The 27,886-nt window shown below is 43.0% G+C and overlaps 1 protein-coding gene across 4 annotated transcripts in view; it reads left to right on the top strand.

Annotated features, from left to right (window-relative positions):
* EYA2 (EYA transcriptional coactivator and phosphatase 2) overlaps window positions 1-27,392 on the top strand; it is an 87,574-nt gene extending 60,182 nt beyond the window's left edge. For 2 of the 4 annotated variants that reach the window (XM_066199160.1, XM_066199157.1), the window contains 9 exons: window positions 940-1,067; window positions 1,553-1,636; window positions 13,727-13,816; window positions 19,192-19,250; window positions 20,055-20,215; window positions 21,217-21,331; window positions 21,934-22,055; window positions 22,865-22,965; window positions 26,477-27,392. In XM_066199160.1, the coding sequence (XP_066055257.1) occupies window positions 940-1,067; window positions 1,553-1,636; window positions 13,727-13,816; window positions 19,192-19,250; window positions 20,055-20,215; window positions 21,217-21,331; window positions 21,934-22,055; window positions 22,865-22,965; window positions 26,477-26,557 (941 nt within the window). In that variant the 3' untranslated portion in view covers window positions 26,558-27,392. The remainder of the gene's footprint in view (window positions 1-939; window positions 1,068-1,552; window positions 1,637-13,726; window positions 13,817-19,191; window positions 19,251-20,054; window positions 20,216-21,216; window positions 21,332-21,933; window positions 22,056-22,864; window positions 22,966-26,476) is intronic. The other 2 variants (XM_066199158.1, XM_066199159.1) reach the window with 2 other exon arrangements.
* The last annotated feature ends 494 nt before the right edge of the window (window positions 27,393-27,886 follow it).

The following is a 27,886-nucleotide window of genomic DNA, read 5'->3' as shown; positions in this document are numbered from 1 at the left end:
TTGTGGATGATCACAGTACACACCCACTGAAGGTCTGCTGACTTAGGAAACAAATCTGAACATCTGTGGTTGCTCTGAAGGAAAAATAAGCTAGTATTGTTTTTTAAAAAGAAGTGATCACAGACTGCTCTAAAAGCAGTTGGAGAATTTTCCGTTCCTTAGATCTTATCTCAGCCTTTTTGAGAAGGGATGATTTTAAACAGGCTTCTTGGGCACAATCCCAGCTTCTCTGAAGAAGAGCATGGTTATTCTAGGAAGTTGCAGAGGCCACAGCTTAGCAAGGTGTGAAGAAAAATATGTTTGAGAAGGATTTGCAATGTAAGGTGAGTGAAACCCAGACAGGTCTGGGTAAAACTCAAGCCAATCAAAACAGATACTTTATACATGGAAGTTTACTTTTAAGTGCCTTTTCTCAGTTATATCTAAAATACTGTCCTCTGAGAATTGGGGTAAGGATCAACAGGTTAGTTCTGTATTTTTAAATAAAATTTGATGTTGAAGGCATATTTTTAATCATTAGCATTCATCAAATTTGAAAAAAAAAAAACCCAAACCAAAAAGATTTTAAAAAAAATTCAGCAGTGTAATTGGTATTGGATTCTGTTTCTATTGCCTTTCTAATTTCTATCTTTGTAAAAAATGGAGGGGAGTAAAATTCCAAAAGTTTTTAATTTCCAATGAAAATTTTGATAAGGTTTTTTGAAGTGATATGTCCTTTTAAAAACGTTATATATGAGATTTTTATGATTTTTGAAATTGTTTTAACAAATCTTAAGAGTTAAAACTTATTTCTCTAGCACTGTTAGCTATTGGTGTGAAAAGACAAAGATTTTCTCATGGCGTTTTTAGTTTTTCTGTTGCTTTTCACTGAAAGGTTTGATGCTCTAGTTACAGTGACACAATGCAAAATTTAAGTTTACAGTGGAATTTCTTTAATAGGGGAATATTCAACAACACCAGCAAAAGATATAGAGGCAGACAGACACCACAGAGGGTCAGATGGCAAGGTACGAGCCCGGTCAAAAAGAAGCAACGATCCTTCCCCTACTGCTGACAGTGAGATTGAGGTAATAACTTTAATTTCTATTCCTTTGGTACTTCCAGCAAAGATGAACAGTTGCCTCTGTTAGCAAATCCAAGAGACAGAACCAAATTAGTAATACAACTGGAACCTGCAGGCACAAGTAGTCAAAACAATTGCTCAATGTCTGTGTTATCTACATCTCAAACTATTCTTCATACGTACCCTTTCTTCTTTTCCTTTGGGCTTTTTGTAAGTCTGATGTTTTGTTCCCCTGACTTGATAGGCAACGGGGGATTTCTGTGGCTGTTAGGAGAGCAGGCTCCTGGGATGGCCAGCGCACACATAGTTCCAAAATTCCTGATGTTTCATCTTGCCTGCTTTCACAAAACATCTACAGTCAGTGCTCCAAATGGCTTGAGATCTTAAAAATCTCTAGTCCAACAGGACATATTTCCTGACTGAACCTGTTCTTGCAGTTGCTTAATATGTAACTATATTTCTTTTTTTCCACCCCATCTGTCATCACAGCGTGTGTTTGTGTGGGATTTGGATGAGACGATAATTATTTTTCACTCCTTACTCACGGGAACCTTTGCATCCAGATATGGGAAGGTAAAATTTAATTTTTTTAGCATTACTGCTTGTCCAGCCAAATTGTGTCGGGAACTGTGGGGGCAGCTGATGAGACAGCTTCTCAAACAGATGCTGCCTGTTTTATTCAGACATATTTGTATAAACGTGTCCTGTGGTATTTCCTCCGAACATGTGAAAATTTAATTTACCTCCCTTTCATGTTGCAAGTAGCCCCTTGTTTTTCCAAAGCTTGTGTTGTTCAGCTGCTGCTTGCTGGGATGTTCTTCCAGTGTCTGTCTTCTGCAAGAGAGAGCATCCAGCAGCCAGACTCCGTTAACTCCAGCCTGAATTAGCTAATACTTTTTTTGTTAGACTTTTTTTTTGTTTTCTTATGAATCTCAGGCAATTTTTTAAGAGAGATTTTTGTGTTCCTCTGTCTGGGTTGCCATGAAGAACTGGCCGTGCTTCCCACATAGCTGCCAAAGCTCACATTTCTAAGGGGGTTTCAGAAACATATGTAGCTGACCATACTTTCGATACCCCCTTTGAAATACAGGCAATTCCTTTTTTTTTTTAGATAACTGTGGCTGAACAGCCTGAACTTGGCTGCTAAGGAGAAAACACTGGCTTTTGGATTTAGTACCTCATGCTTCAATTTCTTCCTCAGGCAGCTTTTTATGATAAACACCTAAGTCACTTTGAATTGCAGAATGTCAAACACTTTTAAATGGGTAGGAAAAAAGACAATATCATTACCTAATTAAAGGTGGATGACCTAGTTGGCAGCTGTTTCCACACATGGCTTTGAGCACTCTGCTTCATCAGGAGACTGGAAAATAACCCAGCTTCTCTCCAGAAAGCAGAAATATGATTTGACATCATTTCATGGCTTTACCAGCTGTACTTTTTTACGATGGTTATAACAAGCTGAATGTGTAATTAGTAAGATAGATTTATTGTTCACTGTTAGATGTGCATGGTTGTAAAGGATATAAAATGGTGTTTGTGGTGTGGAAGTCTACTGCAGCACTTGGAATGCTGCTAACACTTCTAACAGCACCCTCTGAAAAGCAAGCACGTGTTTCCAAGCAGGGATTTACCCAGGCCTGTGTTGTAGAAGGTAATTGAAGTGGTTACTTTTCCCAGAGAACATAATGAACAAGGTGTAGGTGTGTAAGCTCAGACCTACTGCCTACAAACACCAGAAAGAATTAGGCAGGATCAGGAAATAAACTCAGGGTGTGCAGATCTGCTCTGTGGTCGAGCTTAGCCTTAGGTAGGGGCTGCTGAATTCATGTGGAGAATTCCCTTAATGGTCTGACCTTGTCCTAGCACAGAACCTCTGAGGCTGATGCCTTCACCTGCCGCCTCCTGCACACGTTTAGAGGGTTTAGAGTTGGAATCTGCTGTGTGGGAGCTTCTGTTGGCTGTTTCCTTTATACTAATTTAGAGAATCATATAAACAGGAATATTTTTTTGAAAGAAGGAATCACATTTTCTATTAAGTTATGATGGGTTCCTTGGGAATCTTCTCTAGAAGGACCTTTTTCTTTGCAGTTCTTCATTTGTTTCATCAGTATTAAATTCCTCAGGACTCTCCTGTAAGGGAAATGGTTGTGTTATAAAAGTATTACAGGCTGGTGGCTTGATCCAAAGACAACCAGAAGCTTTGGTGGGCTTTGGAACAGACCTTAAACTAAGAGGGAAATGTTAAATAGTAGCACAGTTCAAAACTATCAAGTACAAGTGAAGAGGCCAGAGGTTAATAGTTCCAGAATCTCTTACTTCAGTAGTGTAGGAAGTGTTAATCTCAAAGTAAGTTAGGTATCAAAACCAAAATTCTCCATAAAAAATTCACATGCCTGTAATTAGACATGCATATGCTTATAATTAAATCTCACACACGGAGATCTTGGTTAACTATGTCTTCCTCTAGAAAAGGTGTCTGCTTATGTGATTTGGGTTTAAATTCCTGTCTTTAGCCACCTAGTCACAAATGGTTGTGTGTGTTGTCCCTTCCTTGGTGATGGCAGCAGCAGGGAGCTGTCCAAAAAACGACCAAAAAAAAAAAAAAAAAAAAAAGACAGGAGTAAGGATTCACAAAAAGTCATGTTAGTAATGGTTAATGCTTCAATGCATATTTTCTGACCTGACTTCATGTGAAAATTCTCTGTTTTCTCTGTGGTTCTTAACACAGATACAGCCTCCTCAGGGCATTGGGAATTAATCTCAGGTATTTAGAAAGTACTTTGCCCACAGCATCAGTAGCAGTTAAAACCCAAAATTTACTGAAAGTTGAAGCATGCATGAATAGCCCAGCCTAGGCTGCTCCTTTTTTGTCCTCTCTTCCCAAACCCTTTGCTGTAGCCCATGGATTGCAGAATCACCAGAAATTTGGTCTTAATGTCTTTGCCATAGGGTGACAAGAAAAGGCAACCCCCCAAAAGTTTCAGAGGCAGGTAACCCTGGATCTTCTGTTCAGGAGGGTTTATAAAACCTGTTCTGCATGTTTGTGATCACTGTATGGGTGCAGAATATTTACCATATGCCTACAGACCACAGCAAATGTAGACTCTTGTGGTTTATTGAGGTGTCCTTCCAGCCTTTTTAATCCCTTAGGTGTGTGTGATGGAGCTCCTGTTCCACAGGGAGATGGCTGCAGGCTTTGCCTTGTCAGCAAAGATTTGTTCCCCAAATCATTGACTAAACGTAGTGGGGGAAAATGGCTCAAAATCCGTAACAGGGCTGCTGGGCTTTCACAGGAGTTGGGTAAAAATCAAGGGATTTGTTTGACACAGCAAGGTGAGCACAGAGAGGCTCCTTTGGTGGTAGTAATTCAGAAACAATATGAGGAGATTGCAGGCAGTCTTGTGCCAAAAATAATCATGACTCTATTCCTCTTTCCCCATCTGGGATATTCGCAAGCTTGTTCCATAACCTGTGTTGTCTAAGCCTTAAAATTTCTCAGACTGAAAGAGATGCAGAAAGTTTTGTTCAAGTATTGTACTGCAGTTTCATTCTCTTGCTTTTCGAAGGACTGGTATCAAGAAAAAATGGGAGCAGTGGGTTTGTTGTTTTTCCTAATTTGAGGGAGCTCTGTGAAGCCAATACCTTTTCTTAGTATTTTGTATTGTTCCAAGAATGTGTATTCTTGTTCTGTGTTGCATCCATTCTTGGGATTGAAGTGTCCGAATGACTTGTGAGTGAAAACTGGAGTTAAAATTCGTTTTTACGTGCAAGATACTCCAAAATCCTGGATCTTTTTTTTAAGACTTAGAGACTTAGACTTAGAGATTTGAACACATAGAGCAGTCTAAATTCTTGAATTGTGTTGGAGCTTTATCAGCACTTTGACAGCATCTGCTGATACCTGGGAGTTCGGATCTATAAAATTCCCTGCAAGAGCCATATTATTTCTGAGATTGCTCAGCATTTAGAATTAGCTCAAATTAAGAAAAAAAAAAATACTGGAAAAATTTGTAAAGCTCATTATGTCCCAGTTTTAAATCAGTCATGCAAAGTCATGCTCTGGATGTTGGTTAACTTTCAGTGAAAGGTGTTCAGCTCCCCTGGATGACTCTGTGTCCCTGGGAGCTGGGGCTGTGGGGTTGCTTTACGTGGAGCAGCCACTCTGCATTCACTGGGGGCTTGCAGTGTGCCTCAGAGGTGCTGGTTTGAAGCAGAGGCTGGTTTTCTGTGACGCATTTTTTAATGGTTTGTGTTTCAGAAGTGGCAGCGTGAGGTTTACTGAAGCCCTGAGCAGACAGGTGTGCGTGAGCAGGACATGCACTCAGCTTTCCAGCCTGTGCAAACATGGGCTTGGCCTCTCTGATGAGAGACTTGCAGTGACCCAGGAGAGATCCACCAATCATAGCAGGACCTTTGGGGCAGAGTAGCAAAAGTTTCTGTTTGGCCCAGTTGAAGACGGGACATAAATATGATTTTCTAGCATTGAAACCAATGTTACAGCTGCTGTATGCTGGCTGTGAACTGGACTTGTCTTGTTCTCACCAGAAATGATGTTGTGGATCTAAGAAATCTTATTCCTCAAAAGTTTCACTGGCTGTTATATGTTCTTATAAAAAGTTTTCCTTTAAATGAATTATAATTTCCAATTAAAAAAAAAAAAAGTCATTGAAAGGTTCCTCCTTGGCTCTACTCGAGATCCTTGTAAAACCCTAGGTTTGAGTTTTTAATTTCTTTTTTTTTTTCCCTTCCCTGCTTTCACTGATTGCTTCAAGTAGCTTGTGCTTTTCCCTGCTTTGTTCTCTCACAGGACCCTAAAGCCAGGACCTGATTGGAACACCATGGGGATTTAATCAAATCTGCTGGTGATTCATGCTCCTAATGGCCGAGTCTGTCCTTTACTACTTTACAAACTGAGAAGGAATAAAACCCCATTTTATTGCTCGGCTGTTAAAAACTATTTGTAGAAGTTGCTAAGGTTCAAATCAAAAGGGGCCTCCCCTGAGAACTATTAGTTAATTCTAAGTGCCAGGGCATCGCTTTTTTCCCTCTTCTCTCGCTTGAGATGTGGCCTTATATCATGACTGCTGTTCAAACATCTGAGAGTTTTCCATTCCTTTGACAAACATGAGCCAAAGTGCTTAAGGACATCTGTTTATTTTATTTCTTTAATGAGAAAACCTTCCAATTTCTTACTGGCTCAGCTGTGTTTATTTACATTTTGTTAGTCATATGTGTGGGGCACCTTGGGACGTTAAAAACCTGCAGAGGCCTATGCTGAGGGCTGCTAGCAGGCATCCTGGTCAGAAAGGCAGAAAAAGCCCTTCCTAAGGAAAACACAGCCCTTGGAACTCCATAAAATAGATTTTCAAAACAAATAGAGCCTAATTCACTCAGTAGATCATGGATTAAGTCAAGATGAATACAATTTGGAAAGGATTTTCTGAGGAAGTTGGAGATTTTTTTACCCACTGGAGGCTAAACCTTGTGTTTAATGCCTTTTTAAGTTAAATTAAAAAAGCATTCAATCACTGCAGGTAATAAAGAAGTCTGTTACTTTAGACATGCTGCTATATCAATTATTTAGCTCATTATTGGAGAGAAGGGAGTAAATAATTCCAGCCATTTGATTATTTCCAATGTGTATTTCGGGAGCAAACATCTGCGTTTATCATCTGTGCTGGTTGATGAGAAGCAGCAGCAGGAGCAGCAAAACCAGATCCCAGCAGGTTGGAGGTGGGCACAGGAGATGCCCTGAGCTCCTGTGGATGTGACCTCTTGTCCTGGAGCTTAGGGGAGCAGGAGGGGTTCTGAGCAGACCACACATGGCATTTGGAACTATTAAAGGATTATTTTTGACTTAAAATATGTATCAAAAACAATGGTGGGTTTTTAAGCTCGAGGAAAGGGAACCTGCTTTCCAGTATGGCTGAATTGGGACTGAAGTTTTAAGGGAAAAAGTTCAAGAAAACGAGGGGACATGACTTAATTTAGGAAGCTGCATGTGCAAAATATGTCATTGTGCTGAGGATTACACTCCATAGTATGTTTCCACCAAGCTTCCCAGAAGTTTTATGTTTTTCACAGGGCTATCAAGGGCTTTCATATAGAAATACAGTGACTTTCCTGTGTTGAGGGGAAGGAAATGAAGATTAATTTGTTTAAATTCCACTCCCTTTTCTGAAATGCATGCCACGTACAGTAAAAAGAAATTATTTGTAGGTTTTTGGTCATGAACCTTTTGTATTACTAAATAAAAATAATTTCCATTTATCCTCAAGCACAACGGCTCAGCTTTTAACCTGTATTTAGGTACAGTATTCCCGCAGGACGGGAATCCGCTTCAGACTTGATGGGTTCAGACCCTGGATAAATTAGTGTGGCTGTCCCTGAGCACAGTTCCTTTGGAGAGGGAGGAGAGCCTTTTCAACCTCTGTGTGCCCCTAAATGTGAGGATTTAGTGACCTGTGTGCCCGTTTGGTTACTGGAATAATTTCCAACCATATGTGAAGAGACACAGCAGTAAAGGGAGTTTTTCAGTGAACAGTAGGAATACTTAGAAGTGCCCCTTAAATCCCAGGAGGGGTGAATATAAAAAGGGACCTGAAGAAAAGGGATTCAGTTCTATTTGCTCTCCATCCATCATGGACTTCCACAAAGGCACACTGTGCTGTCCGTTGACACTTCTCATTTAAATTAAGTAGATTGTCTAATAAACCTGGATGTATCGATGTTTTCATAAACAATTCTTTATTTTGGTGGGAAAAAGTTTGGACGCTGAAGAACTGAGATGTTCTGTTTGAAAAGGGATGATCCTTTTCAAAAAAAACCTGAAGTGTAGTCCCTTTAGTAAGTCACTTCTGAAAATGGCTTTTAGGTCCTCAACTACTTTCATTACTTTAAACAGCTTTTCTCACAAATGCTCACTCTCACTGGGAAAGCTCTGAGAGGCTCAGACTGGCTGTAGCCTGTGTTATTAAAGAGATAAAATTGCAAGCTAAGCTACTTAGGTGTAGTTAGTAAAAGAGCGAAATGTGATTTTTTTCCTGAAAAAGACATGAATTTACTTGAACTAGGACTCAAACACATGGTTAATTTCCCATTATTCTGGGAAAGTCTTGTTCATGTCTCAAATTTTGATCAAGGTATAAAATGTTACAACGAAAGGATGATTATTCTCACAGACTTTTTGTTCAAACATGTGGCCCTGGTATTTGTATCTTTGAATTTTTTTGATTATTTTTTGTTTTTAATGCTACAACCAAGCTGGTCCATTTTCCAGGCGTTTCCAAGTAATTAAGCCCAATTAAAACTATTAAATTCTTTCTTTTGGTGACAACTTTGTTATTAACAGATAACCACAAGGAGGAGATTTAACTTGGAAGGCCCTTGATTGTATACTAATCCGTCTCTCACCTCTGGCTGACACCTGTGGCAGATAAACCCTATAGAACAGGAGTCTGATGAATACTCTTAATTAATACTTTCTTCCTTGTAGAAAAGTAATTATTTGCTCACGGCATAAATAGGTATTTGACAGGGATTTAAAAGGACTGATTAGTTTTAAATGCTAGGGCTTTATTTTGGTGGGGTTTTTGAGGGTGTCTGAATCCAAGATCCACGCTCAGAATGACTTTGTCCCAACAATTCCAATGTCGAGTTAATTGTCACGTTGCTGAAGAGAAGCAGAGTCAGACAAGAAGCAGATTTGTTATCTGTCTCAGAGGAGCTTTGCCCCTTTGCTAATGGCCTGCAAGTCTGAGCAGGGTACCTGCAAGGCTGAGCTTGGAGAGGGCTTTGGATCCAGGGTTGGAGGCATGAGTGACTTGCACTTGAGAGATTGCCAGAGATAAATCTGCCTCCCTCTTCCTCTCAGAATTACCGTGTACAGGAAGGGAGAGCTGGCTCTGGACATGCAGCTTGGATTAGTTGCAGGTGTTAACAAATACATGTCTTTTTTAATGCATGTTCTGGGGCAAGTAGGAGCAGTGTGTGTAAAATCCATCTCCGTGTTCCAGGAGGTCTGTGGGAAGGTGGTTTCAGTGCAGAGCCTTTGGGGAGGGTGCTGCTGCTGCAGTTGGAGTGTGGCTCAGTGCACAAGGGCTGCTGTGGGGGTAGAGCCACTACCTCTGGCAGTGAAGGTTTCTGTGCAGGTCAGCTCCTGGAGAGGGTCTGGGGACCAACACAGTGCACATTGCTACATCCTGGCAGCAGTTTGCAGCCACATTAAAGCTGATTTGGGTGTGCATGCACACTCTGCATCCCCTTTGCTCTGCTAAAATACAGAGTAGTGGGAGTTTCATGTGGTGTGAGCAGGTCTACCTTCCCATTGCTGTCATAGGGAAAAATACTTGTTCTTTGCTCACCCCCAGTTTTCATGGAAATTGTCTTCAAGACAAACTGAAGGCTGTTCAACAAGCTCCTTTCAGCAATCTTCTGTCGTATTATTACTTGAAATGAAGGTTTAAAATGAAAACTGAAACAGAAATTAATTTTAGGGGAGCTGTTAGTAGCTCAGAGGACATAACTGAACTCAAATTGTAATTTTTAAAACACAATTCACTTCAAATGTAGAGAACTAGTTCAAGGGTTAGAAGCAGTGCATGCAAATGGCCAAACTAAGAGCAACACTGGCAGCAAATTGTGACGTTGTGCCACTGGGACGTGAAACAAAATGTGCTCCTTGCTAAGTGGATGTTTTTGTCTTCCTTTATATGTTCCACAGGCTGCTGCTGCCCATGTGTTCCTCTAGTAGGAATATATGCTGAACAGGCAGCAAAAGTTCCCCAAAGCAGATGGAGCTGGGAGTTGGCAGAGCCTCTCTCCCAGTGGAAATTGCCTCGCTCACCAGGTGTGGCCACTGTCAGCGGTGGGCAGGAGCCCATCAGGCCGTAGCTGAAAGCCAAAGAGATGAGAGAAACAGCAGGGACGTGTCCAAGGATGCTCTTTAGGGCAAGCATTTCTGATCAAAAGCGTTGAAAAAGGACTTATTTTTTTGTATGTTTGATGACTTGTTGTATATGAAGCACTAGTAGGGAGGAGGGGCTTTTTTACCTCTCGGTTCCCTCAAGGTGTGCCCTAAGGAGAAATGGGCAACTCTGAAACTGTGACTCCCGCTCTTCAGGAGTGGGAGTGAAGGGTGTGCTGATAAGGGTGTTTTGAGGAATGAATAATTCAGAATGATCACTTCCCTCCTGATGCTTGTCTCCCCCAAGCTTCCACGGGGGGGAAGCTGTTCAGGCTGTGCATGGGAGGATCCGGAATGCTTGGTTTGCCATGCCTGAGCACCAGGGGTTTGCACTACAAGTAATTTGTGGGGCTGTTTAATTTTGACCCTGAAGGACACTCCACCAGTGGAGCATGGCAGAGATGAGGCATGTGGGGTTTCACTGTGCTGCTGGAAGTTTTATTTACAAAAGGAGTTTATTGCCTGTTTTCCACCCCTGCCTCTCATTGTCCTTGTTTGTGAAAGCATGACTCGTAGATTAGCAGAGGGAGGACCTCGCTCTTCTAAAGTTACTAAACAAGCTCTGAGGGTTGAGTTTTTAGATTAATCTGTTTTCACTGCAAAAAGTGGTTCCTGGAGGAGATTTGATTTCAAGCTGTTTGTGGTCCTTGGGCTTCACATGCATCAGGAGGCATTGGCTGGATGTGTTAGTCAGGAAGCTCATTCCAAGGGATCCTGGGCACACTTTTCCTACAGAAGAACCTTAACAGGGATCACTGGTAACTTTACATTGCTCTGCTGAACTCACTGCTCCAACACAGACACTCACAGACCACTAGGGCACCACTGGCAGCACAGAGATGTCCTTTAGTGGCACAGGGTTTCTGTGCCTAGGAAGAGCACTTCTTCAACATCTTCAAATTTCATAATCCTCTCTCTGATTGCACGCTATACAGAGAGTTTGGATATACCCATCTCATTTTGGTGCTTCTCTGTCAGCCTGATTTTCTTGTTTATTCCTGCTTGAATGGACAGCTGTAGCAACTCTTTCTTTCCTCGGGGTGGGCACAACCTCTGGCACAGTAGGGTTCAAGTCTGGGACTAGTGCTTCTAGATGCTACAGTAATGCAAATAAATAACTGCTGGAGGAACCCTGGCCTCGTCCCTCTGGACACCTCTGTCACACTGGAAGTGCTGGTTGGCCTTAGAACTTTATCAGCCTCTTTAAGACTTGGAAGTGTGCCTTGCTGTGGAGGAAATGTCCATACTGTGGAAGCAGTGGTGCCAAATCATTTCCCCAAACGACTTCCCCTCTGGGTGGTAAAGTGCATTTTTCTGTTTTGTTTTCATTCCATCATATTCTGTATCTCAAGAGAAAGATTTTTTTTTTTTCCCCACCCCCCCCTCTCATATAGAGCTTGGTTTCCATATTGTTTGGTTAAAGAGAAGGTAACTTCATACACTGTGGAAATGTTTCCTACTCCCCATTAGTGATTAATACCAATAAAGCTAAAATGAAACTTAGAGGATAAATGACAGATAGCAACCAATGAGATTTCCTGAAAGAGTTTTAAAGCCTAATGATCCTTGAAATGTATAAAAATAAATTGCTTCATTAAAAACCATTTTACAAAATAATTTCTTCCTAGCAGCATATTTTCTTCAAAACAGTTCCCCCGTGTAACTACACCTGGGTAGTAAAACTTGATTCAGTGCTGTTCCTATGGGGCCACAGTCCAATGCCCTGATTAGGCCTGTGTCCCTGTGCCTCATCAGGGGAGCAGGTTTGGGGCTGAAATGAGAGACACGTTCAAGGCAAGTCTTGAAGTTTTTCCTTTTTGCCCAGAGACAGTGCTCTTGTTTCTGGGACAGCAACAAGCGTGATTAAACATGAGTGACAGAACTTCTCTGTAACGCGCACAGAGCTTGTGAGTCACACACATGGCTGAAACCACAGCCATTCTGCTCTAATTAAAGAGAGCTTCACTAAGAATGTGTAATAATTAGCTTGGTGTGTAGTACACCATCCATGTCAACGGCGTCTGCCACAAAGGTTGATTGAAATGTGCTCACCCTCCCAACACTGTGCTCCCTGTTAGAGCTCCTCAGCCAGTTCATCACTGTCCTGTCACACAATAACAGGACTCCACAGAAATCTGCAGAAAATTAGAGCAGAGTCTGTGTTTAAGTGGGTGGGTTTCCTCTGCTGAAGTCACACACCAGGCTGTAGCAAGGCAGATTTATACATCATGATGAGGTGCCTGACCCGCTGAAGGTGAATCAACAACAGAAAGAAAATTCTGTTGTGGGAATGTGTGGGGCTTTTCCAAGTTGTCTGTTGTTCAGTTTGAACAGGCACCATGCTTTTGTGCTATGACTGTTTATGGAATTAAATACAGATTATTTTTGCTTGTGTTTTTGAAGTATTTAGTGAATAAGAAAATACACTGCTGGTAACTTCGTCTGCATCCATGTGTTTCTGTGCTCTTGCTGTTGATTTAGGAACAAGGTGTAGTTGTCTGGGGGCAGGAGGGGTGGTTGACTTGCTGACTTGGTTAGGCAATGAAGTGACAGCCCTTTCACAGGCTCAGTGGTGCCTTAGCTGGGGAAAACATTGATTTTCTAGGATGAATTAACCAAACTGACTTAAGTAGAGCTGCAGGTAGCAGCATCCTTCTCCAGGAGAATTCACTAAGAGTTTTGTCACTGATGTTGGTAGGAGCAGGATCTGGGTGTGAGAATGTTCACATGTGCTTATAAGGTACAGAAGATATTTTAGAGCTGCCAGCACGAGCATCTTCACATTCAGTCATTAAAAAAGCATGCTTTAAAAATGCTGCAGGCAGCCAGAGCTTCTGCACCTTGTCCTTCCCTTTCAGGAAGCAATTTGGGACCCTCCTGGGGAAGGGCTGAATGAGACCCACACATGGTTGGGCTGGAAGCTGCTGGGACGGGAAAATCAGTGAGCAGATGGGCACAGTCAGGGGCATTGGGTGCATTGCCATTCCCAATCCCAGCTGGAGTGACAGAGGAACCTGTCCTGAATTTGTGCTATGTCTTACCATTTTTTTAAAAAACACTTATTTTATTTGGGGTTTTTTAAGCAATGTCATTATTTGCCATTGGGGCTGCAGTTGAGGCTCCGCAAGCCTGCTGTCCTGAGCAGCAATAGTCACATTGGACAAGGATTTTATCATGTTATAATTGGGTTTACATGGTAGGATGGGGCTGTTTAACTCTACTGGTGCTGGTAAAGAAGTAGCAGCTTCAGTGAGAGTGGAATTGCTGGTTTGAAGGACAAGTCAGCAAAGAATCACCCTCTGTATGCCATGTTGCTGGGTAACTACCCCCAAATTAGTCACTAATAATGCTATTGGAAATCATTTTTTTATTTAACCTACTAAAGCAATTCTTATATGGTTTGAGGTGTTTAAAGGATCTTTATACCATCTGAAGTGTGTGGGCTGTTAGTGGTCAGGGGGAGTCACAGACATCCTTCAAAGAACAGAATTTGTTTATCTAGGAGAGCAAAAGAAAGGATGGCAAAATCTTGTGGATGTTAAAATACATTTGAGAAGTAAAATTACTTTAAGAAATGTATCTTAAGAAATAGGAATGTGTAGATGCTGATTTTGGTCTAAGATCTCCCACCCCCCCACCTATCCCCAGAAAAGAAAATCAAAGTGAATGGAAAAACCCTGATTTTCCCCTGACAGGACACCACTACGTCTGTGAGGATAGGTCTCATGATGGAAGAAATGATCTTCAACCTTGCAGATACACATCTGTTCTTCAATGACCTGGAGGTATGTAGCTGCTTATTTTATTTAACATCTTTCTCTGTAATCATTTGCATGTGGTCTGCAAACATGGGGGGTTTGACCAAGAAACTTTTTATTTTTGGCCCCAGAGAAATGTTGAGAGACTTTAGTTGGCTTATTGGAAGCATCCCTTTGACACCTCCGTTCTCTTAAGGAATTTTTTTTCCTAAATATTCTCATACAAAGCAAAAATCCTTTTGAGTGTGTGGTAAAATGCAGGCAAAGTGATGCTGGCAGAATGCTGAGGAACAGCTGTACTGAAGTGATGAAAATGTGTTGGCATTTGCAGTCAGAACACTCAGAATGAGTGGATCATGTACAGAGTGATAAGGTGGGGTTTGTGCTCTGGGCACCTTGGAATCAAAACACTGCTTGGAGGCATTTGGAGAAGAAAAAACCTGGCATCCCTGGGCAGACTTCTGTGGTCTTTTTTTTCTTTTTTTTTTTTTTCTTCTTCCTCCACTTGAAAAAAGGAAGAATTTGTTTCTGTGCCAGATGAAAGGAGAGAACTTTTTCTGTGCCTGAGGAGTTCAGCAGGAATTTCTGGTTCCTTCACTGCTTAATTGCACTGTGGTCCCCTGTGTTAGGGGAGGCACAACCTTTCCTGCCACCTGGCTCCTGCAGTCTTGAGGTTTGACTTGCTGAGAATTTTTATTTCCTTTCAAAGACAAGCACCTGAACTGACAGGCTTTTCCTCTTTCAACTTTTTTCATAGAGGGAGTTTGTGATGAGGGAACGGAAAGTACAAAGTAAAATCTTTCTCTTAGAGGAAAAAAAAAAAAGAGCTCCTCTTTGGGAGCCCGGAGCAGTATTTAAATAGTGATAATATGTGCTACAGAACCATCACCTTTCACCCATCAGATCTCAATATGTGATGCAACAAAGCTCCATGTCCTGCACCCTCCAAAACCCCTCTGCCTTTCTATCTAGACTTTTGCAAGAATTACCAGTTATTTTAAAATTAATTTTCTTCTTTTTTCACTTAAAAATAAGTTTTCTACTTTTTTCACTTACTGCTCTAGAATTTTAAATGAAGCAGCAAATTGTCTGGCCTTCATCAAATTGTGCACATTTGTCAGTCAGTAACAGCTCTGGGCACTGGTGGTTTGGTTTTAGCTGAGCTTTCTCAATGAAAAATTGATGGATGACGGAGACTTAAAGAAAAGTAAATGTGCCTTACAGAATTTTACTTTCCGAAAAAGCTGTGTCAGTTTGGAAGAATTTGCAGCAACAGAGTCATCCAGTTACCCACCCTACTCCTTCATTTAGGATGATAAATAAGTCACTTTTGTGTATTCACAGAGTGGTATTTAAGGATCATACATCACTGAGTACTGGGCTTAAAAACTGCAGTGAATAACATCCTTAAAAATGAAAGAAAGAATTTGTAAAAAGCAGCACAGAAACAGATTAAGTTGAAGACCCACAACCTTACCATATACATGAGCACCATCATGTGGTGCAATGCTGGCCTGTGCAAGACAAAATGAGCTAAAACTGCACAGGGCAGAAACCATTTCTGAGCATCTTTAGTGCTGGGGCAGAGTGTGAGGGGCTGAGCTGAGAGAGCAGGGGCAGAGTTGCCCATTTGAAACCAAAGCAGGAATTGTCTTAAACACAGCATAGTGTTTCTCTGGCACAAATCCAAGTTCAGCCATTCTGGGGGGTTCCAGCATCCTGGACTAAGCAGACCATGGCTGGCCTCAGTCCTGGCAGTGGAATAAGGGGAAAGAGTAGAGAAAATGTCACCCATCCTTTCCAGAGAGGCAGGTTGGACAAGGAAATCAATTCCCTTGTTCTAGCACAGGGGAATGATTTATTCTGCTGGCTGCAGTTTGCAGTGCTGTGCAGAGGAGAAGGTGCTGCCAGGTTGCAAAGCCCTTCTGAAGCTTTCCCTGGAATGCCTGATGAGGGCAAAACATTTGTCCATAGATACAGCAAGGTTTGCACAGCCAATGTGTGTGATCCTCCTTAGTCTGGTGAGGATGTGATGTCACATCACAGCAAAAAACTGGCTTCAAAATCTGAGGGAGGAGCCTGAACTGGAATGCTCCCTTTCTGCTGACAAAAAAAAAAAAAAAAAAAAAATCTGAAGCTCTGGTTAGCCAGGGCTTTATCTTTTCTTAGGATCTACCCAGAAGGGATTCAGGTAATTGTTTCCTGGATGCATTAGCTGAATGCATTTTGGCTGTGCAGTTCCATTCAGATGGATCTATTCAGATCTTCCCTCCTTCATCCCATCCTCTCTCAGTGCTGCAGTCTAGGCAGGCCAGGTTCCAACTGGTTCACCCCAAACCTCAGGGTAGCTGTGTGGGAGGAGCTGATCACTGGTCCCCAGGACAGGGGGCTGACTGAAGAAGTCTTAGACCCTGCTAAAAACTTTCAGTCTTTTTACAGAAAGGGATTCTCTGTCAGCAAGCTAAGTCTTATAGGCAGATGAAATCCCTACGGTCTGCAAGTGTGAGCCATGCAAGGTGTTGTGCACAGAGGGCTCTGATCATGCTGCGGAACGTATCAGCAAATATTCACCTGGCAGGAGATACTCTCCCTCTCTGCTCCCCTTTTTAGGGGAATGGGGGGGAAAAGAACTTACCCAAGGTTACAAATCACAGTGAAGTTAAAATACAAACTCTGGGCTTTCCAGGGTTGTGCTTTTTTTTTTCCCAGATGCCTTTTGTTCACAGTACAATGCTGGCTAAAGAATAGCACCTTCCACCCCCAGTCCCTCTGGAGATATTATTCTCCAGCTCTCTGGAAAACAGGTATTAAGGACAGGAGGACTGACAAGGGGATGAGGAATTAACAAACAAGGGGATTAGTGTGTTTACAAGTTGCTGCCTTTCAGAGCTGTCCCTGGAGGTTTTGTGTTCTGGGAGCTGTTTACCCCTACCTAATGAGGGATGCAAGCTCCACTCATCAGTGAATCCATGAGATGTTTAAAACTCTTAGCACAGTCCTGATCCACAAATAGACTACATGTGCCTTTGTAAGTTGTTTTTATACCTGCACGAGACATACCTTGAGAGAGGGAATGTGAGGGATAACAGGAGGAGCTCCTCAGGAGCCCTGTATTTCACAAGGAGGCAGCAGAGGCTTTCTCCAAGCCAGCAGTGCCATTTAAAACAGCTCAGGCTCCTCCAAATGTGGCTGGTCCCTCCTGGGAGGCAGGCTGTGCAGCACCCAGAGATACCCCAAGAGTAAAACCAGATCAGTGCCCAGAGCTGCAAGGGCTGCCTGAGGTCTCACACATTTGGCTGAGGTATGGGCTGTGTGTGCCACTCATCATCCACCCTGAGATCCCAGTGTGTCAGCTTGAAAACCAGCAGATGTGAAACCACGTCCCCATCACAGCCTTCCTGCCGTTCCAACAACCTCCGAGGGATCCTGCTTTGATTCCCCACTCGCTGAGATTTCAAGGAAATCCTGCAAGAATGAAAAATGAGTCCTGTAGCCCAGTGGTAGGAGGTGGTGCAGGCTGTGGCTGCAGGCAGCTCCCCGAGTTCCCGGTAACACGAGCAGTGCTATGAGGTAGTGTCTCACCCAGTGTCAGGGTGTTTTATTAACGCAGAAATGTGATAGCTACTGTTGTCACACTTCAGTGTACAGAACAATCCATTCACAAATGAGAAAAACAGATCTCTCCACGAATGCCTTTCCCCTGACTCAATGCCCCACGTTGTACAGCTGAGGAGGAGTGGGCTGCATCAGCGTAACCCCAGTGTGGTTCACACTGCTTTATTCCACTCCTTTTTTTCTGAAAATCCATCCAAATCTCAATCCCAGTTTTTTGGATTTTCTTTTTTGTGTGAAAAGGCTCTTGTACAATTCCAGGAATAGTGTTCTATGTTTTAACTATGAAACTCAAAATGTACCTGGCATCCAAAAATACGCATTAATTTAAAAGGGTACTCTCTAGCATCTGTTACCTCCTGCAGAACAGTGAGGACATAGAAGTGGGCCTTCTTCTGCCAGAGGACCTCCTCCAAACCGATGGGATGGGGGCTTAAAAAATGCTGGGGTTGCAGGAGATAGCAGTTATCTGCTATTCATCTGCTTGGCTGCAATTATATACAGCAATGTACACTCCAGTGATGGGTTGATAAGAGGGCTGATGAGATGAGAACAAGATGCAGTTGTGTGTCTTTTTGGAGAATTATCTAAAATGCTGCAGAAAATCTCATTAATATGGACAAGAACTGTCTGTCATGTTTTGCCATTGGCAACAAGTTTGGCTACTTGTTTGGGGTTTGGGGGTTTTTTTTTTCATTTTTTGAAAGAGGCAAGTTTAAAGTAATTCATCAAACTCATCATTGTGTAAGGAAGATAAAATCTGGTGTTTACAGAACAGTGAAGTGGTGAAGAATTACTGCACCTTGGTTAGCTGCAGTTGTTCTGACTCCAGTGTCCTGTGGTACCAAGTATCACAGCTTTTAAACTCTGTTGAAAAATCAGCCAAAACAAAAGATAGTGTTCATCAGCTTGGAGGCTTTCTGCTCTGTTCTCTCAGAACAGAACCTGTAAGGCTCATGGAGAAAGGAGAGTTAAGGAGGTGAGGGAAACTTCCCAGTTTTTCTCTTCCTAATATTAATGCTGAGACTGGGAAAGAAACCAAAGGAATGACATTTCTCACATTTTTGAGGCAGGGCCTCCACCATTGGAACAATGCAGAATTTTGGAAGATAAGATCTTGAGCACATACTTCATGCAGGCTGAGCTCCAAGTGTATTTTCTGGCTAAATTTCCTGTGCACAGATTTCCTCATTACTGACACACACTATTCCTCAGCTCAGTCTGTGGCTGGGGCACTGAGAGAGTGTTGCCTTCAGTGCTTCAGCCCAGCTTCCCTGCACATCAGAGGCAGCTCAGCCCCCTCAGAACAATCTGGGAAAACACCAGCAGGACAGGCAGGACAGGCATCTCTGGAAATCTCTTTGGGACAGATTTCTCCCCCTGTAATTATGTGGGCATACACCTCCTGTCCAAAGCAGTATTCTCACAGGGGGAAAGGCTGCTGAGTCTCTGCCTTATCATGCACACAGAGTAGAAAAAACACAGTTTTCCTGAGTTAAGCACAAGCATCTCTCTCCTCCTGTCTGCATAGGAAGGAGTTCCACTCACTGTGTTACTCAAGAGCTGTTGTGCCCTTAGATAACAGCAGATCTTACACACACTATGTCTGTTCATATTTTGTGCAAGTGCTATTGTTGCTAACAATTAACTGGCTAGACTACAATACTAGCAAATTGTAAGATTTTATCTCCTTAATATTATGCTTAAAGTTATTTTGCACTATATTATTTCAATTCTTTTTTCCACAACATTTACTCACTACTGTATTTTTTTTTTAATCTGCCTCTCAGGACTGTGACCAGATCCACATAGATGATGTATCATCAGATGATAATGGTCAAGATCTAAGGTATGGGGTCTCCCAAGCTGGAAGCTGCAGGACAGGCAGTCCCCAGCCCTTTGGAAATAGCAGGGGGCTGGTCAGTGATTCTCAGACCTGCACTGTCTCCCCTCCTGGCTCCATGCTGTCTGCATGTATCAAGCACACACAAGTGGAGAGTCTCCTTTCTCACATTATTGCGCCTGTGCCTTCTGTCAGGCCCTGACTATGCTGAGCTTTGAACCATTCTGGGAAATACATTTGTTTTAGGTTGAGCTCCAGTCAAACCACACCAGTTTCTGATATGATTTAACCAGACAATTGTCACAACTGTCACCAAAACCAGACTGAAAGGTTTCCCACTGTCCAACCTGTAGTGAATATGCTTAGTAGTGAGGAGTTGGACTTTGCCATGTCAGATCCTTGTTGAAACTTGTACCCAGACTGCACCAAACGTTACCATTACCTGTGTGAGTTGGGTCGTCATGTTCATAGAAACTACTTCTGTACAATTCCATCTGCTTTTCCCAAAGCTCTGCCTGCAGAGCCATGGTAAAAGGAAAAGAATGAAATGTGCAGAACTCATATAGAGCTTTGCAATTTGTGGTTTTATGGATGATTATTGTGAGAAATTGATGCAGGAACAGAACATTTTTCAGATCTGTGCTGGTAATTGTGCCCAAGATGAACTTCAGTTCTGTACAGCCTGTCCTCTGTGTGTGTGTCTCTGCTGCCACTTGTCTCCACATTTCTTTTCAATCATTTCCCCTCCCTGCTGGCACTGTGCAGGCTGTAATTACAGTGACCTCTCCCCTTGCCTCCCCCCTCTCCCAGCACGTATAACTTCTCTGCGGATGGCTTCCACAGTTCCACTGCCAGCGCCAACCTGTGCCTGGGCTCGGGCGTGCACGGGGGAGTTGACTGGATGAGGAAATTGGCGTTCCGCTACCGCCGGGTCAAAGAGATGTACAACACCTACAAAAACAATGTGGGGGGTAAGTGCCAGTGGCCAGGCCACCAGCAGGCCTTTCATCTGCCCAAAGAGCTGCAGACCCTCTGGGGACATCTCTGGAGGAGGTGTAGGGAGCCCTGTGATTTGAGTGCTGCACTGTGAGCTGAGCAAGCGCCTCCGAAGTCACCCTGAAATGTGGTTCTGTGCAGGATTTGCAGGAGTCAAGCTAAAATACCTGGTTTAGTGGTTTGAGAAAGACTCAGGTTCAAGTTGGGGCTTTATTTTGTAATTTATTTGGCAGGAAAGCTACCTTCTCCAGTTTTCCATAACGTTTAGCGGGCAAGCGAACAGATCAAAACTAATTATGCCCATTTTTTTCTACACAGTATGTCTGATCCCTGCCTGAAGGCTTTCTTCTATTATAACTACTTGTTTTTAACTCCCCCAAAACAATACCACCAGATATCAGGATTCCCTGGGTTCCTTCATCTCACCTAGTTCCAGACAGTTCTTCAAGAGACTTTCAGCTTCCTTTTCAGTACATCAGTGCAGGTTTCCCTCTGACTAGAAAAAGAAAGAAACAAAACTCAAAGCATCACCACAACTTATTTATTGGTTGGAGGACAAGCCTGCCCTGTATGAACTGGGAATGGGGCATGGCTTTTCAGGAGAAACAGAACCATCCTGGCCTCAGGTCACTGCCCACTTTACACAGCTCTTCCATCTTCTTGCTCACTTCCCATGCAAGGTTTATGCTCACTCCAGGAAAGGTGTTCCAAGGAGGTCCTGCCATGTGTGCTTGACTGGACCATTCCACAGAAATGGGAGGGGAAGGAAGCTGAGCTACAGCGGATTGTGCTGCAGTTGGGCCTCAGACCTCAAGGCAGGGCCTTGGAATGACATGGCAGTGACAAAGGGAGTCACCAGGGCCAGGACAGGGGCAGTGGGAGTTCAGAACACAGACAGGTGCCCTTTGGCATTGTGCATACAAAGCCATGCAAGGCCCTTTCTGTGCTTCTGCAAAGACACTTTCCCTGCTTGCAGGTTTAATAGGAGCTCCTAAGAGGGAGACCTGGCTGCAGTTGAGAGCAGAACTGGAAGCTCTGACTGATCTCTGGCTCACACATGCTCTGAAGGCTCTGAATTTGATACATTCCCGGTAAGAACAGCTCCAAGAATTGCCTGTGAGTTTGATCCCGGAGCTCCTTTGCTTCCCTTGTTTTCCCCCTCTAAACAGACTGAGACACATTTGCAGGACTTTGCTGGCCAAGCCTGTGGGAGGGCAGTCTGCACATGTTTGCCAGGCTGAATTACCAGGAGCTGGGGTGAGCTTGGGATGGTGAACTGAGCAAAAGCAGAGCAGTCCTTTTCCTTGCCATCCCTTGGCTCCCTCCCCCATGGCACCATTTTTATTGTGAGCAGGTTTACCAAAGAGTAGAGGGAGGGAAGAGCCCTTCTGTCCCTGAACACGTTCACTCACAGACCCAGCATGGAGATAACTACACTGTGTTTAAATTCCATCCAAAGAGATCCTGGCAAGCTTGCAGTAAGGCTGCATCACTGCTGCTAGTTTGGTTTGTGTTTTTTTCATTCTACTGAGCTGATCAAAAGAGATTTCTGGTACTCACCTTATCTTCCTCTGGCTGCAAAATCCCCCATTGGCTCAGGAACTTCCAGTGGCAGGGGAGGTTTGCTTCCTACCTTCTTTGAGTCCAGGGTGAAAGAGAGAAACCCAGATTTCTAATAACTTCTGTTTCCTAGGCCCAACTGTGTGAATGTGTTGGTCACCACAACTCAGCTTATACCAGCTCTGGCTAAAGTGCTGCTCTATGGACTGGGCACTGTCTTCCCCATTGAAAACATTTACAGTGCAACAAAAACAGGTAAGAGAAAACTAACTGAGGCCTCACCTAAGACAGGCTGAAGTTTTGTCCCTAAGTCATGCAATGAGTGAGCTTTATTTTTAGCTCCATAATAACAGATATCTAATTCACATGCTGACTCCCACACTTAACCTAGTACAGACTGCAGGGGGGGGGGGGGGGGAAAAAAGGTCTAAAAAACACTTCTCAAGTGTCTCCATGGGGAAGTGAGCCAGATATATAGAAATATATCCACCCTGTGGAGCACTGACTGCTCGTGGGATGTCCAGCTGCACCCAGCTAGAAGGAAGGTCTGGTTGGACCTGTTACAGAAACAGTCTTTGCATCCCTTTACTCTTGCAGAGGGGTAAAAGTGTGCTGAATGAGCTTTGTGAAGCTGTGTGAGTAATAAGTACTGATAGGGTTGGCTTGGGGCTTTTTTGCATTCTGTTCTTGCTGGTGTGCTTGAACCTCGGGGGCTTATTGCATTTTCATGTTTTTACTGCAACCAGAATGAACAGCAGAGGGCTCTGGAAACTGAGTGCCAAGAGTGTCACATCAGCCTGCCAGCTGGTGGCCTAAGCAGGGCATCACAGTCACAAAGCCCACAGGAAACTGGCAGCACTTACACGTCCTTGGCTGACAAAACAAGTGCTAGTAACTGTCATGGCATGGAGAGGATCTGCCTCAGAAGATCCAGTTTGAATAGAAAGCAAAGAATGTTGCAGCCAGTTCAACTGGGGGATAACTCCAGATCCTGTGCCTGAATATTAGCTCTGCTTGTGGTGTGTGTCCAGATAAAAAAATGTATTTTCTCTTGTGTTGCTCAGGGAAAGAGAGCTGTTTTGAAAGAATAATGCAGAGGTTTGGAAGGAAAGCCGTGTACATTGTAATAGGAGATGGTGTTGAAGAGGAACAGGGAGCAAAAAAGGTACAGTTTGTGGATGCCATGCTGGGTTCTTCCAAGTTCCGATTGCAATGACTCTTTCTTTAAGCATTTAATGAAGCTCCCTCCATTTGAAGTAGCTTACCATTGGTCTCATTTCTTAATACGAGAAATAGTCAACAATCACCTTGTCAGAAATTCCATACTCTAAATCCCCCCCACTTGGGCAGCTGGTGAAATATTTCAGGTAGTTGCTGTGTGCCATGTTCCAGGAATCATTCTTGCTTAATAAAGATGGCTATAAAGAGATGAAAAGGGAAATTCCAGTGTGTGATCTCAGATGAGCAGGCAGAGTGAATTTCTGATCTGCCCATGCTGCTTTTGTAAATTCTAAGTTGCTGGAATTAATTTTGAATTACTTAGTAGAACATGCCTATATCTATACATGTGTTTGTGTTTATGACTCATTGAGATCATGGAGTGTAACTTCGTTATAGCAAATACCAAAGGGACTTGTACAGAGTTGCTGCCTTTATCAGTGACTTCTGGATCAATGTGATTAATTTCACAAGCAAAATTAAATCAGAAAATTGTACTGAATACAGAGAACAGAAACTGCAAAGCAGTGTGATCAGGAATAATGAGAATTGGAACAGCCAAAGTTTTCATTTCCTAAACTTTAGAGCCGAAACCTGCCTGGAACTTCCATTTATTTGGCTTTACATGGCCAGGAATACGATTTCTTAATGGCAGATATTATTTGCAAGATGTCTTTGTGCATCCTGGGTCTTGTGCTCCTGATGTGACTGGAGAAACGTGACAGAGCTGCCTTTGCTCCAGGAGTGTTGCACATGAACTGAGATGCAGGAACTGGCTGAATGAGCTCCATCTTCAGCAAACTTTAATTTTTAACAGATACACGAATGACTGGTGTAGCTCAGGTGATGCTGAAAATGTATCACAGGAGCTCTGCTGTTCAGCTGAACCTTGTGCTGGAGGACCTGGTGTCTCATTCTGACTGAAGATCCTGCAAAGACTTTCCAAGTCAATTTAAGCTCTTTGGCTACACAAGCCCAGGAACAAAGGGATCCCAGCAAATAAGTTGGGGGGCTCATGCTCTATCCCCAGAACTGTATCTCAGGTTATCTTCAAAGCAGCAGAAACCTAATTTTTTATAGCATATTTTTCGTGGCCAGTGGAAGCAACAATATTTGCACTCACCTTGGAAAACTACCTAAAACCGCAGGTGGTTTTGTAGCTCATGAAGGGTTAAGGAGCCGTCAGGAAGAGTCCAGAATGCATGACTGGGGCTGAAGTGACAATGGCCTGCTGCTTGTGGCAGCTCAGTGCCACACTTCAAAGGCAGTGGGTCAGTGAACAGAACTGCATCAAAGGCTTCGGGGGCTCCCAGCCCGCATGGGGAGCTGGGGAAGTTCAGAAATCTCCTCTGCTGGGATTTCAAGAGCCTCCCGTCTCCTGGCCTAAGCAGCTCAGCCATTAGTAGAGCACATTCTTTGCTGGCCTGTTGCCTCCTTTGATTGATGGCAATCATTAATCAAACCTTATACACACCTGAGCTTTATACAGAAAGAACAAAAAAGGGAGGGGACAGGCAGAGAGCCTTTCGCTGTTTTGCTGACAGCACTGATAACATCTCCAGTTTCGTGGGTCATTTTTTTTTCACCTGTCTGGTGAGTGATAAATCTGTAACTGCTGAACAACAGGAGTGGCCGGGAGGCCAAGTTTTCTTCTGGTTTAAGAAAGAAAAACAGATAATTTAATGGAAGGGGTTTAATAGAAACTGGGGGAGGGGGAAGGAAATAACTTTTCCTCTTAAAGTGAAATTGCAGAGCAGTGGATTTCAGTCTCTTCAGCTGTCTGGGTTTGCTTGCTGTCTCCACACACACTGATACACAGCTCAAAGAAAATATTTGTTTACTGGTAGGCAACAGGCAACATACCAGAGAGAAACTCTAAAGTATTTAAAGGTTAGGTAAATAGGTACTCTGTAACATAAACATCTGGAACTACTGGAGTTTTTTGTACACATGTAAGTACAATGGGAAAAGGAACATCTCCCTTCATCAGAATCTGTCTGAGAAGTGTATGTTCTCTCAAGCTTTGATTAAGCTGTTTATGCAGGAGCAGTGTGATTACAGGTGAATTCCTGCAGTGATAAAAGACTCTTAGCAGTATTATGCCCATACTGGAAGGGACTAAGTGCTGTCAGTTTAGGCTTTCTGTACATTTATTAGTACATTTATACCACTGACTGTGCAGAGACTGACATTTTGGGAAAAGGCAAAGAAAATCAGAGTCCCAAATATTACAGAATCACAGTGCAGAAAGGAGCTGCGTCTTTGATTTAACTGCTTTAACAGTTTTGGAGAAGAAACAAATCCAGCACAAACCCCAGGCTCACCAGAAAGCACCAAAAATAGTTGTATTTAATATCTAAGAGCATGTTCCAATTATTTTGAGGTTCTCTCTGTGCAAGCAGCCATGGGGATCACAGCTATTGCTAAGGAACTCTGCTGTTCAGGGATGCCTTCAGGGCAGTCTGGGGACAGGTAACATTCCAGGTCCCTGATGAAATTGAAGCGCACTTCTTTCACAGCACTTAAAAAGTTGACACTTTGTCCTCTTTCAGATGCTGTTTTCCTACAGTATATTCACAACTTTTAGGAGAATGATCAGGATAGTATAAAGAAGATAGATTGGGTCAGAGGTAGCTGACCTTCCAGATTTTGTCCAGATGCTCAGATTTCAAGTGGAAAAGGCTGGTTAAAATTTAGACTTGTGTGTACAGGGCTTCAGATTTATCACAGCAAATACAAATTCAAAACAGGGAGGCAGAAGAATAATTTAAGATAATTTCCCATAAATGGGAATTAGGAAAGTTTTTTGGGAACAGGCTGTTCTATAACCCTATGGCACCTTTCCCTGAGGAAACAGTGTTACATTAAATGAATAATTGATCTGAGCAATGATACCAGTTCCTACGTTTACAGAAAATGCAGTGTGACCGACTGTTCCAGTTAATTGGGAAGTAGATTGTTAGAAAGCATTTTGATTGTATGGCATTTTATCCCTTTATTTACATTTTTATAAATTTTAATAACTTCCTTTTCCAAAAGATGGATTTTATTTCCTTGTCTGTGAATCACTGATAGCAGCTTTCACTACTGATGTTCGCTTAAAACTGTTTCTAATAATACTGCAATTCTAGAAACGTTCCTAATTAATTGGGGGTGGGGGGGTGGGGGGGAATAGGAGCAAAGTTTAGTATCCAGCCCACATCACCTGTGAAGCAGGACACTCCTGAATTGTGGAGGATGTGTCTTCCTGTCTGCATAGGAGAGACAGCTCAACAAAGAGACACTTCCCACTTTGTCCCTCCCTCCCCAAGATGAGCCTCCTTGCCTCTGGCACTCTGACAACCTGGTGGCCAAGTACAAAACTCTGTTCCTGAGGGTACAACCTAAGAAAGTTGTTTTGATCTCAGTTTTATACAAAAACAGAAAAAAAAATTTGCACTCTTTTGGTTTCACTCTAGCACAACATGCCCTTCTGGAGAATCTCTTGTCACGCTGACCTGGAAGCTCTTCGGCACGCCTTGGAACTTGAATATTTGTAGCAGACCCCAACATCTTAGCACTGGGAGGGCTTCACTGAGACTCTTACATCGGTTCCACCTGTTCCTCAATGTTTTCTTAGTACAAAAAAAAATCCCACAGCAACTGCAGTTTTTCTTTTTTTTGAAGGAGAACCCTTTCAGTGGAAGCCTTTAAGAACTTGCAGCCAAAGAATATTGTCTCAAGTCCTCCTTCCTTTGGACAGAGGAAAATCCTCCAGATCAGTCGCTGGGATGCTGCAGTTGCTGGCTAAGGTGGAGACACAGAGCTCTAATGGCCTTTTTGCCATCAACAAGGCAAATGCTACAAGTCTGGGTCTCCCTGTCAGCGTTCTTGGTTTTGAAAGGGGAAGAGAAGAGGACACACCAAGGAGTCTCTGCACAATCCATCACATCACACAGGACCTTCTGAAAATAGGAGTGAAACTGTTGATTCTATTTTTTTTGTTGTTGTTTTGTTTCTTTTTCTTTTTTTTTTTTGTATTTTTTTAATTTATGAACTAATCTCATTACTCTGGTATTAAGCTCTGTACCTGTGTTTTTCATCTGGCTTTTGGGGGGTGTGGGGGGGCGGGGTGGGGAAAGTCTTACTGTTCTAAATTAATAGTTCATTTCTCCAGAACAAACTCTGGGGGAGAATCATATTGTGTACATGAGTAGTGAGGACACATGGTACTGCTGGTAAGAACTGTAGCTGTGTTTTTGAACCTTACCAAGATGGGACATGGACTGTGCATGTGTCTACACGGTGCCTTATGCTGCCGTCTTGGGGTTGAGGATGGGGAAAAGTACCTTGTGATGAGTGAAAGGCATTAAATAAAAACATGTTTACATTTTGGGGGAGTGCAGTACCTGCCTTCTCTCCCGCCACTCTTGGATCTACAGGTAGGATGTGGGATGCATGCTCCTCGTTTCAAGGCTGGCCTGGTAATCTTGCTGTCAAAATATTTAAATTCTCTGGGCCTGGAAAGATTCTCTTACTTTGAAAATGGCTGATTGTTCCTTGCTGTGGCACCAGGTAAGGTCAGAAGGATCAAAGCCTCTCTGGAAGCAGGGGTTAGAGATGCAGCAAGTGCTACAGCCCTCACCTCTCTAAGGGTTACACAAGTGCTGCACAAACTGAAGGATACTCTTAACCTCTAAAAACATTTAGAGAAAGCAGTGCTAGATCTGGGAGGGGAGTTTATGCCAAGCTAAATCAGAAAATCTCAAATTAATCCAAAGCAGCACCCCCACAACAGCTGGGACACATCAGCATGACCAAATCCAGCCTTTCAGTACACACAGTGGGGACATTTGCAAAGAGCTGCTCTCTGGGCTTAGCACACCTCC

The sequence above is a fragment of the Chamaea fasciata genome, unplaced genomic scaffold (assembly GCF_029207755.1).
Source record: "Chamaea fasciata isolate MVZ Bird 193981 ecotype frontalis unplaced genomic scaffold, bChaFas1.0.hap1 SCAF_17, whole genome shotgun sequence".
Taxonomy (NCBI): Eukaryota; Metazoa; Chordata; class Aves; order Passeriformes; family Sylviidae; genus Chamaea; species Chamaea fasciata.
Note: the sequence above shows the minus strand (reverse complement) of the source record. Positions and strands in the feature narration are given on the sequence as shown.